This window comes from Oxyura jamaicensis, chromosome 23 (assembly GCF_011077185.1).
Source record: "Oxyura jamaicensis isolate SHBP4307 breed ruddy duck chromosome 23, BPBGC_Ojam_1.0, whole genome shotgun sequence".
Lineage (NCBI taxonomy): Eukaryota > Metazoa > Chordata > Aves > Anseriformes > Anatidae > Oxyura > Oxyura jamaicensis.
Genome location: NC_048915.1, coordinates 4847333 through 4859281, shown reverse-complemented (window position 1 = coordinate 4859281; position 11949 = coordinate 4847333). Strand labels below are relative to the sequence as shown.

General features: G+C 41.2%; 1 protein-coding gene across 7 annotated transcripts in view; it reads left to right on the top strand.

The window, feature by feature from the left end:
* The window catches only part of LOC118177612 (zinc finger MYM-type protein 4-like), a 42168-nt gene extending 35860 nt beyond the window's left edge, over positions 1 to 6308 (top strand). For 5 of the 7 annotated variants that reach the window (XM_035345463.1, XM_035345462.1, XM_035345466.1 and 2 more), the window contains 4 exons: positions 655 to 766; positions 2156 to 2404; positions 3406 to 3535; positions 4672 to 6308. In XM_035345463.1, coding sequence (XP_035201354.1) covers positions 655 to 766; positions 2156 to 2404; positions 3406 to 3535; positions 4672 to 4879 — 699 coding nt within the window. In that variant the 3' untranslated portion in view covers positions 4880 to 6308. Of the gene's footprint in view, positions 1 to 654; positions 767 to 2155; positions 2405 to 3405; positions 3632 to 3666; positions 3983 to 4671 lie in introns of those variants that run through there. The other 2 variants (XR_004755875.1, XM_035345467.1) reach the window with 2 other exon arrangements.
* The last annotated feature ends 5641 nt before the right edge of the window (positions 6309 to 11949 follow it).

The window sequence follows — 11949 nt, the reverse complement described above, 5'->3', positions numbered from 1 at the left end:
ACTTCTAATGTAAAACCTACCATTTGATTAGGCAAGGAATTACCTTTTATGTTTCCTGGCTATACATGAAAAAATAGAAAGAGTTAGAATTCAAAGTACAATTGATAAGGTCTAGGAGTATCAGCATTTTTTGTGTTCCAGTTCTGACTTATTCATTGATACATACTTCTGGCCTCTAGAAAACTTTCAAGTTTGTTTGCTGCTCGACAAAAGTTTAAGGGACTTTTACGTTGATGCTGTAAGTTGAACTATTTCAGCAGCCTAGCACTGGGCCTATATCTGTTGTCAGAAAGTATTAGCATGTGAAGTTCTTTTCAACAGAAGGGTACTCAGTACCTCTTCTGTTTTGTATATGCAGACTTTTCAAGAACAGTTAATACCTAGATGATGATTTTTTTTTTATTTTTATTTTTTTCAGAAAAGAGCTCTAAAGCTTGAAATAGTAACAATATTTTTTTGCTTAGATCTCTTGTTTCATACCAGGGAGGTCCCAGTCCCTGCAGAAAATCTGATTTAATATCCTAATGAAGGTTTCAACAAAGCATTTTGGACCATAAGACACTTGGACATAAAGGAAGAGAATCTGATGTCCTGTATCTTCTCTGCAATGTTATGTAATCATAAATTGTATGTCTTCCTTTTTTTCTCTCGTAGTACCTGTTTGAGAATGGTAGAATAGATAACATTTTTACCGAGCCCTATTCCAGGTTTATGATTGAACTTACAAAACTTTTGAAAATCTGGGAACCTACAATTCTTCCAAATGGTAGGACAATTATTTTATTTTGTGTAGCTGCATGACAAAGCCTTATTTGAAATTAATATTTTCTCAATGCCAGGAAGAAGCATGTGATCTGAGACATTCATATTAGTCTCCTCTTTCTCCACCATGCAGTTGTTTATAGTAGACTAGAATCATGGCTTTTGTGTCTGTCTCCAGTTACGGATTACACTTAAATATGTCTTTGCCTCCGATCAGTCTCTCAGCTCCTTTGAAAGAAAGGCTTCCTATTCCTGTGGTCAAAATACAAGTTATTTTCCCTCAAGTTTTAGCTAATCTTTTTGAATACAGGTAGCCAGAACTGTGTGTACTTTTTGAGATGAGTTACTCACCTCATGTAGAGTTGCACTAGTAGTTCCATGTCACTATAGGAAAAACTTCCGATAAATCAGAGGATCACATTAAAAAATATTGTCTAAACATTGTCTAAACTTGTCTAAACTCCTCAATTCCAAGTTCTTCTCAACTAGCTCACTTCCACATTAAGAGTTCCCAAATTCTGCAGGTATTTTTAATTGGTCTTCAGGTATGATCACGCAGTTTATAAAGCTGGACACTGGTAATATAAGTATGCAAGATCTTTTTCAGAGTACCGCCGAAACTTAAGTGATGTTGGCAACTCCAAACAATTGACTTTTGGTTTAGAAATCAAACTTTCTATCAATACAGAAATAGCCCAGTTACTTATAGGTAGTATAATATATAATATTAGACAGCATATAGCATATAGTGCAATATAGACAGTGGAGTGTAATATATAGCAAAGTTTTCTTTCACAACAAATCTCTTGTAAGGCTCCATTTCTCCTTTCCTAACTAACTTACGACAATCAAAATGGTGTATTTGTACATAGATGGTACATTTTAAATTCGTGTTCCACGTCTTAGGCATTAGACGTTTTTGCAGTTGGCTGACTGGTTTAATACAGTGAAATTAAAACTTAGTGAGATTCTGCTGATGTGTGCAATCTTCCTTTATATCCTTCTCTCCGTTCTTCAGGTATTGGAAGATCATGCTGTTGCACAGCTTGGTTCTCCACGCTCCCTCTTAGGTTCATGCATGCAGTGCTCTTGATTTTATATTACAATTGCTTATGATAGGTCTGAATTTGATCTGATATGCAGGTCGTTCATATACAAGGTGAGCTGAAAGAGGACTTATATGCATCTTTGACAGAATCTGCTTATATAATTTAACTAATTTCTGCCTTCCTACCCTGCTCATGTATGATGCTTTCACTTCCTTTGGGAAGATTCTGAAAGTCTGCTAGATTGCCAGTGGTCCTTAAAAGCTGTTTATTTGTAACTGAATATGAGGAACTGCCCTAAACTTGCATAAATATCCCTCTTCTTTTTCTTTGCCCATTGTCTCTAGGTTATATGTTCTCACGAATTGAAGAGGAACACCTATGGGAATGTAAACAGCTGGGTGCATATTCCCCTATAGTTTTACTGAACACACTTCTATTCTTCAACACCAAATACTTCCAACTAAAGAATGTCAGTGAGCACCTGAAACTATCCTTTGCCCATGTTATGAGGCGCACCCGGACTCTGAAGTATAATACTAAGATGACATATTTACGTTTTTTCCCACCCTTTCAAAAACAAGAGGTAGAATCAGGTAAGTGAATACTTTCTGATCATTTGAATTTTTGCAATTCTATTTGTGTTGTCGACTCGTTACTTTAAAAAGGGTTGGGGAGGAAAACATTATGGAGTAGGCAGAGCTGTGGGTAATTTGATTTCTGCTATTATCCTGCATATTTTCATTTTTTTTCACTCTAGGATGGTTTAAAGGTAACTTCTGATGGACCAAAGGCATCTAGTAAAAACTTACAAAATAGGTGCCAGTGTTTGCCTGGAAAATTAAGAGTTTCTTATAGCATCCTGGGCTAGCATAAAGCTTTAACTACTACTTTTCTGAAACCCTTTTCCCAAGACTTCATACTTTTGAGGTCTATTTTGTCCTTTTAACTCCAGATGGATCCTAGATGTGTAAAGTGGATAAACAAGACAGCCCAAGTGGAGAGCAGCAGTTTAGATGAAACTAGGGAATTGAATGACAGTTGGGACTACCCTCTTGACCTTATAATACAAAGAAATACTGATTGTTATTTGCAGTTATTTTTTGCTCTTTTGAAAAGGGAAGTGTTCGATCCTGAGAGGGGTAGCAGAGAGTATTTTGGTAGGATCTATTAGAAGGATGGTTGTGTTCAACTTCTAACTGAAAACCTGTAAGTTACGCTGTCTGCCATTGTGAAGTGACTTTGAGGGGTATCAAGTGGGATCATGAAACTATTAGCTTCTTCAGTTAATGGTTCCAATATGTTACATTAATTGCCCTTTATTAAGAAAAAATATTCTCCGTATTGTTCTGCTAGATGCTAGTTCTAGAAGAGGAATAGGCTATGGACACCCTATAGCTTATGTGATCTTTCGCCCATCCAGCAGATCAAAGCAGCTGACTTGTATGTGGTTTTGAACGACAGAGAATCCCTACAAGTAGCACGCATCTGCGTGTTGCACAGTTTCATCAGGCTGGTGCTAGGCCAAGTGACTAGATCTTATTCTTAAAGTGCTGTTCTTCACTGAACTTCAGTCGTGCCATTTTTGTGTGTCCAGATAAATTATCTGTAGGCAAAAGGAAACGCAGTGAAGATGAGGAGGTTTCAACAGCAGTGGAAATGGCTGAAAATACAGATAATCCCCTGCGGTGTCCAGTCCGACTTTATGAATTTTACTTGTCAAAATGGTAAGTGATGGAACTTGATTTTTGATCTGTATGTAGACTAGAACAGGTTTTTGGGCAAGTATCCCCCCACAGACATCATGTTCCTTGTGAAAGATGGTAGGAAAGGTGTGAATTAGGGAACAGTGGTGAAGGCTTTTGCCTGCTGAAATGGGAGATTAACTTTATTTAGGAGTTACAAATGAGACTATATAGCAAGGACATAGATATAAATCATTTTGTCTTTCCCATTTTGTATAAATTTTCGGTAGATCACTGAGCAGGTATGGTGTTCTTCTCTTTTCAAAGAAAATACACCAAAATAAACAGGATCTCATTAGTGTCAGCTACAACTCAAATAAATCACCCTCAAAAATGCACCTATTGAGCATACTACAAATAGTCCCATTACTTAGGCAAAGGCATGCCGAGCAGCTGTCCTGACTCTTTGTCTCCCTCTTCTTATCTTTATTGTACTCACTTGCATATCATTAGAATGCTGTTAGTTGTCCTTGGGCTGTGAAAACATTTCCATGCTCCTTATCATATATCATAGCTTCTGCAGAGCCCCTGCAGTGGTGCAATCAGCAGTAAAAATTCACTTTGCTCTTTTAATGTGAACACTCCAAAGCCAAGCAGGAGGAATTCTTGCTCTGGAGGACGTGGTCTCTTCCTACCAGCACCTGAAAGCTGCCTCAGAGTCTGATGGGCTCACCATTCTGCAGCATGAGCGGGCAAGCTAGGATTTAGTTTTGCTAGTACTTGAACATTCATTGCCCCAAAGTACATAGCAATTCTGGAATATTAGAACCTGTTTTATTCAGAGATTAAATGTCAGATGCATCTGTCAATGATACCAAGACACTAGTGTTAATTGGATGATAATATGATTGAAGAACCGTGTCTATAAAGAAGTCACGCAGAATTTCTTTGTTTCTTTGTAAGCAACTTAGCGAACCTGGAAACAACTTAAATCTTCACTAAGGTGAAGGGGGGAAAGCAAATCACAAAGCAAAAAAAATAATTATACTGCTTCAACTATGGTGTTGTAGTCTCAATGTAACTTTGATTTCCTTTGCTGTTTCTCCATCACAGTTTTTGTGACTAGGACTTTTAAAGCCGCCTTCTGTAATGTGTTCTTCCTTTCTTTACGTTGACAGTTCTGAAAGTGTGAAGCAGAGAAGTGATGTATTTTACCTTCAACCTGAGCGCTCCTGTGTACCTAATAGCCCCATGTGGTATTCCACATTGCCAATAGACCCAGGAACTTTGGACATCATGTTAACACGTATTCTTATGGTGAGGGAGGTACACGAAGAACTTGCCAAAGTCAAATCAGAGGACTCTGATATTGAGTTATCAGACTAACTGAAGTGGGGTATTTTCCTTTGAATACACATCAGAAGCACCAAACTGTGAATACGTCCAGCCTTTGGAAAATGTGTATTAAATAAGCCAAGATAATGTCACCTACAGGCATATTTTGAACCACAGCGGATGTACAAACTGGAACTGGAAGGAGGCAAGCTATATAGGCTGCAAGAAACAACGTCCTGTGGCAGGCAGCGATAAATCCTCTGAACAAATTCAAGATGAACTAACCTATTTGAGTGGTGCATAAATCCTTCATCTGTTTAGGGTTTTAAAAAATTGTGAGTTATTTTTAAGGAAAATGGTTGTGTAAAATCTACCATGACAATATCGGGCACGGAGAGCTAGACCGTGGCTCTCGTGACCTCGCAGCCTGCTGGCTGGCAGTCCTTGCTGCCAAAGAACACGTGGAGATCTGAGAGCGCTTCACGAGGACAGGAAAGCGGTGGTATTTAGACAGACAGACACCTTCCGTTATAAATACACGTACACATATGCTTTTATAATATTTTTTAAAACTGGGATCAAATGTTACCACGGCAGAAGCTGCTGGCGTATCTGCCAGGGAAGCTGTCTAACCGGACAACTGTCTGGCTGCTGTTCAATGGTCACACTATGCCAGAGTCTAGCTCTCGGTCCAGGCTAATAGCTAACTCTACCTGTTTGGTCTTCGATGTGGAAGAGGTGCTGTAGGTCAAACTTCAGAGTGGTCATGTTACAGGACGAACATTTTTGGGTTATGTACAGGAGAGTGACTGTCCTGGGGTATGTGCAGAAAATCCCTTTACTAGCCCAGTAGCTCTGCAGTCTGTTGATTATAATCTAGCAAATACTGTGGTGCGCGGAAATTTTGTTTCCCTTACGGCAGCTTTCCTTTCTCCTCTTTCCCCTACTCCTATGTTTTTGGTTATTTTGTAAGGCAAATCTGGAGGGCCTTGTCATTTCAAATGAAAGTTACACGCACTCTTTCTCTTTCCACCTTTGCAACACGTGCAGTGTTGTACAAAGGATGCAGTATTACTTCTGACAACAGAACTGTGGTAGAAAATTACCATGTGTGTCTTTTTCCCACCCCACCCAAAGAGATTTAGTCATAGTGTTGGAAAGCAAAAGAGACTTTTTTGAGGCTCGGCTGTTACTGCATCTTTCTGAAGAGAAAAGCTCCCACGTTGTGTTTAGAGGACAGGACACTATCAGATACTGTCTGTACCTCCACTTTCTCAAGCTATAGATGTGTGTTTCTGATGACGAGTTACCACAAATTCATTGGAAACCCAAACTATTTTTAAAGAAGAGAATTGTATGGGTTTTATCTAGTTCTGGTCAGTTATCCATCTTCTGTAACAGGGGTCTGATATTTGATCTTGTCACTAAAATTTCAAGAGATGAAAATCAACAGCCTTGAATTATATTTCTTTTTTGTTTTGTTCTGTTTGTTGTTTTTTTTTGTTTTGTTTTGTTTTGTTTTTAATTATTTTTTTAGCAGTAACAAAAGTAATTTAACAAAAATAAAATCAGAAAGTAGTCTATTGACGTTGTGTACTCGGTAGTCCTGTCCCTGCCTGTAACAGATTTCACTGATGTATTTTTTAATACAGAAAACTATGTGAAAAGTAAACCTGCCCCTGATTCTGTCTGATCAAAGCCCATCTGTGTCTGTCTTTTCTGATCAAAGATGCTGCTTTCTCCATGTCCTGGCTTGGCACTCCCGGGGGGGAAGATATTTTGGCTGTAATATGTACCCTTCAGTAACCTACCGTGGCAGCACTTGGAGGTTCAGTGGTGATCCTGTAGGTTAATTTCATGTTCTGTGAACACTAACCTGTCCCTCCCCGTAGCTATATTAAAATAGTTTAAAAGCAGGCACAGTATTTGTATTGGAATGGTTCATAGAATGTTTCAGGGGAAAAAAAAATCATCCTGGAGAGATTAGCGTGTAGGGGATAAAAAAAAATAGCCTGAACTGTGTTAGTTGCACACAGGTGTGCCCAGAACCTCAATATTAGTAGGAGGCAGGAAGGATCCAGGAATTACTGTATTTTCTGGGCATCTCACGTACGAGTGCAGCAGTTTATGTCCATATCAGGTTGCCTTTGCCCTTTCCTTTCCTTCCCCTGACATCTCTACCTGGGAAACGGGCAAGGGCAGCAGGCAGGACAGGTGCTGGGAGGGCAGGTTTCAGTTGGGTGGAGCAGAGGCTGTCAGCAGAGTAATGTCACAGCTGAGTTTTCCCGTAATAGATGGAAGTATTCCCATAGAATAAAGTAGCATATTTGTATATTACGAGTAACGCATTCACTTCGCTTCTCTGAAGACCCTCACTTTTTGTTGTTTGTGAACACTTCCACATATGTTAATTTTTTCCAGGTGCTTGGAACGAAAGATTTTCACCCCTCACATTCTCTCAGCAAGGAGAGTTAAATCCCTTTAAGCTTGACTGGCTTGTTAAACATGGTACTAACTCCTTGTATTTCAGAGCTCTGAGATGAGAAGGGGTTCAATGCAGTATCTTTTGCTGATATAATTTAACAGAACAAATAATTTCAGTTTCCATTTCTGGAGCCAGACACCACCTGCCTGGGAGCCCTTTGGCAGCAGCGTGAATTGTCCTGGGTGTGCTGGGGTTATCTCAGCCTCCTGAGCCATTCGTAGTCAGTCTGGCTAGAGTTCATGCTGACTTGCAAGGTCAACTCATTATCTCGAAGGACTGAAATATATTTGTGAATTATATACACAGTATTGAAGTTCTGACAAAGCTGTTTATAATAAAAAGTAGCTGAATCACTCGCTAGCCACGCAACACTGTTACTTGAAATATTCTTTTAAGGAGAAAAATCATGTGTTAGTCTCAGTGTGGACAGAGAAATAACAAAGATGAGAGCAAGACAGACAAGTAGAAGGTAACTCTTCCTGTTGACAGGTTTCTTACCTATCTGTGTGCCTTTCCACTGCTAGAAACACATTGTTTAACCTCTAATTCTCTAAGTCTCTAATTCTCAGTGCGCAGAGATGACAGCACAGCCGTACAGGCTGTCTAGTTGGAGAGTTTGGAAGTGAGAGTGTTACTCGTTACCGAGGATATTCCTGTAGAGAATTGCAGTTCTGGCCACTAATGCAAGTCTTGGGGTTTTGCAGAGATTTTTATTTAAAATGCTTCCTGGAGTGCAGCTGCTGCCTACGCAGCGCTGGCATTTTCCTAGCCGTTTTCATTCTGAGAGGTGCTCGGCGCAGTGCGTACCTTCCTGGCTTCAGCTGGCTACAGAAGGAATCTGAAGGCACTTTGAATGTCACAGTTAGGTGCAAAAAGAAGCTAAATTATCATAGGAATTATTCTGTCAGCCTGATTAATGACTGATCTGAAAGAAAACCCTGGACTTCTCTGGCAGTAGTCTCCAGCCAAGTGCTGTCCCCTCCGAGACTTGAAATGAAAGGGCAGCAAAGTCATTTGTTTCATGCTTCCTAAGGGTATGCTCACACAGCAGCGAGGCACCACCGACGAAGTTTTAGTGCTGGGATTACAGAAGTGCTGCTGAATGTGCAGTAAAGTCTTTGGGTTTTGGTAACAATCTCAATAACTCCTTTCAGTCCCTCGAGCAATAGTTTTGCTGCTGCCTTCGAAAAGAAAACAACAAATGCTATTGGATAAAGTCTTTACGGTGCTCTTTACAACCCCCAGTCGCCATGCCCTCTGTGCAAATTGGAATTTTGAGTTTTGCTAATATCAGCACAACAGGTGTTCCCCCTGCTCTTCTTTGTCTTTCAGCAGCCATCCATTTGGAACACTCCTAACAGACAGAGCAGAGGCAAAAGATTTGCTCTTTTGTATGAAATTGCTGCTAATCCACAATATGCCCCAGGTAGAAGGGACAAGATTTGCAAGATTTGCCTTACAAGATTTGAAGAAATAAGTTTTTGCAACCAACTTAGATTCCCTGTTTCTGCAAGGATGTTTTCCACCAGTCGCTGCAGAGGCTGCAGTGTTCTGCAGGGCAGTAATCCGTAATGCCCAGTTACGATGATGGAAATCTATTGCATATTTCCCTGCTTTTTTTTTTTTTTTTTTTTTTTTTTTTTCCCTTTCTTTTGCATAACAAACTACCCAGTTCTGAAGATGCTGATTTCTAACCGAGGATGAGCACCACAATGTGTAAAAATCATGGGCCGTGGACAAAAAAGTCTAGAAGTTCTAGAAAAGAGGGAAATTGTTCATTTAATCTGTCCTCTGGCACAAAGGTATCTCTTCTGCCTTTGTCCAGGGGCTTCCATGGCAAGCCCACACCACTTGGCCGAGCTATAAGACCTTGCCTTTTTATCTTCAGTTTTTTTCCTCTCCGTTTCCACGAAGCATTCAGTAACTTTTATGTTGTGCTTTATGAGGAAACTGGTTTGGACTTGCCAGGAAGATAGAGTAATAACGGGTCTGTGCAGTGGGGTGCAGCTGCCCTATTTACTGCGCTGGTTTGCTCAGGTGGGTGGTTGTGTGTGGCCAGAAACTAAACTAAACGATGCTCAGCTGTATGGGTTGCATCGTTTTATATTCAGAGCTCCTCGATTAGATGCTATTATGAAAAATATGTGAATGCGGGCACAGATCAAAGATGGGACAAACAGAGAACTTGATATTAACGGTGTTTAAATTTCTGCACCCTGGCTGCGAGCTTTTCCGCATATAGCAAGACCTTGCAAATAGCAAGACCTGCAAAGCCTTTAAAATTTTATCTTACCATCAATAGATGCTGCATCATTGAGGTCATTAGTGCTCAGCTGATTGCACCAGTGCTAGATCTGGTCTAGGGAGTACTGCAAAGTTGTGGAATGGTTTTAAAAGTTGTAAAGGCTTTAAGGAGCCCAGGCGTCTTGGATTCTTCTAGTCAACAGTACTTAAATTTCCTTTGGACAATAACAGTCACTAAGCTAATGGTTTTTCAGCAAAGATTTGTTTTTTAATAAAGACACAAAAACTGGAGTATCTTAGATTATCACTTGCTTGGAGGGAAAAAGGGAATTTATTACAAGAAACTGTCAAGCCAAACAAAGCATCAAACACCAAATCTCAAAATGCCTCCCAAGTGCACAATTTTAATTAAAAAAAATCCAGTCCCGCTTCCTCGTGTTCAGACTTAATTGATGCAGGCTGCAATGCCCACAGTAAGTACAGCTTGGTAAACTTTGTGGTTTATATTCGACACTTAAGATACGCCAGTGAACAGCATACCTAGGGCCTTCAGTCTACAGGTCTTGGACCTTTTTACTCTCTAGATTTCTAAAAGCCAGAACGCTTGGAAAAGGTCTTTTAGGGCTGGAGCCAGGATTCTCCGTCTAGGAAGAGGGTGTGAGTGACTGCTCTTGACTTGATCCCCAGGTGAGCCACTGACTCGTTCTATAGCCCAGGATCCGGTGTAGACGTAACTACTGTTGTATAGCTGAAGCCTCATGTTTGGTCCCTTGCCAATCCGTACCTCGGTTGTACCCATCTGTAAATTGGCCAGACTTTCCTACCTCGTTTGGGCATTATGAGGCTAAATTCTGTAGGATGCTTTGCAGCCCCGTGATGAAAGGTGCTATATAAGCTGCAAAGTGTTACTTCAAAAGATTTAAATAGGTCACCAGTGCATCATAACCTATATTAAAAAGACTTTTTCTTATATGAGAATTTATAGAGTTCAATGTATGGTATTAATAAGTGAATTACCGAGACCCCAAAAATAGTTTTTGTTTGAATCGTATCTGTATTCTGGAAAAGTGATTAAAAACCTTTAACCTTAATAAAAGAGTACATCCTCATTTCCTGTATTATGTTGCAATCTAAGTTTAAAAGCAGAATCTCCGATGTTTTAAGGGGGGAGGGTTTAGTTGTTTTTAAGCCAGCATTGAAATAGCAGCTTAATATCTTCACAGCAAGGCTTGGTCCTTCCCGCATGGCTGCACGGCAGCTCACACTGAGTTTTGCTCCTTTTTGAAGCCTTTGGGATTGGCTGCAATTAGATCAACCACCACATTTGTCACACACACCCCTTCCCCCAAACCATAAGCAGGGGCAGTGGTGGCTTGTCCTCCAACTTAGAAACCACTCAGTGCTAAAATATCAAGCTTTCCCTGCTTTTCAGTTAATTTCCATGCTATTGCTTATTCTTCTGCAACATATCTTTTCTTTATCAATGCATTTTTATACAAGCAGAGAGAGAAATAAAGCAGACACCCGCTCCTGACCAGCAAGGAAAACAAGTGCCAGGACGCGCCGGCAGGGAGACGGGCAGGGCTGTTGCTGCCCAACACATCCGCGGGCAGGAGAACTCCTCGGCTCTGGGTATCCCATCTTCTCGGCTATCCTAAAATCCCAGAACTGGCCTGAGAGCACGCACTAACAGGGAAACAGCACAGGTGACCTGGAAAACCCCCAAAGCTCGATATGGCTTCCAGCAAGGGTAGCGAGAGCCCTTCTGGATTTCTGAATGCGGTCCCTCGAGGCTCTGAGGCTCTGCCTGAGCTGTACCGTGCTCTCTCAATAGTGGGGTTCTTGCTGCTGTTCCCAGGTCAGACAAGCAGAGCCCCCCTGGGCACAGCAGGTCACACAACCCTCAAATTCAGGCACGGGGAAAAGTAGGCTCTCCCTGGTGTCTCAGCACAGCAATGGCATTTTACAGCTCTTTGGAATTCACGATTTGGAAGCCCCAAACCCCAACCCTCCTCCTTCACAACCACGCGAACTGGCAGCCATGCTGCATGCTTGGGGGGGGGGGGGGGGGCAGGATCCACACACCGCTTTTCCCTGCGTTATTACGGTCACCGCCAGCTGAGTGTGAAGGAAGAAACGAGCAGCTCCAAGGAAGCTGCAGCCCCGCTGCACAGGAGCCCCTCTCCCACCCTGTAGAGGGTTTATGTGGCAAGGTTTTTGGGGTGGGGGGGGATACGAGTGGTTTCTGTGAGAAGAATCCAGAAGATGACCCATGGTAGATAAGGGCCACGCTGATGGCCGGGCTGGGCTAATAAGCGATGTTGTTGGTGCCTCTTTGAGAGCAAATTTAAGAAAGGAAAAAAAACACTGCTGTGGAACAGCAGCTGAGAGA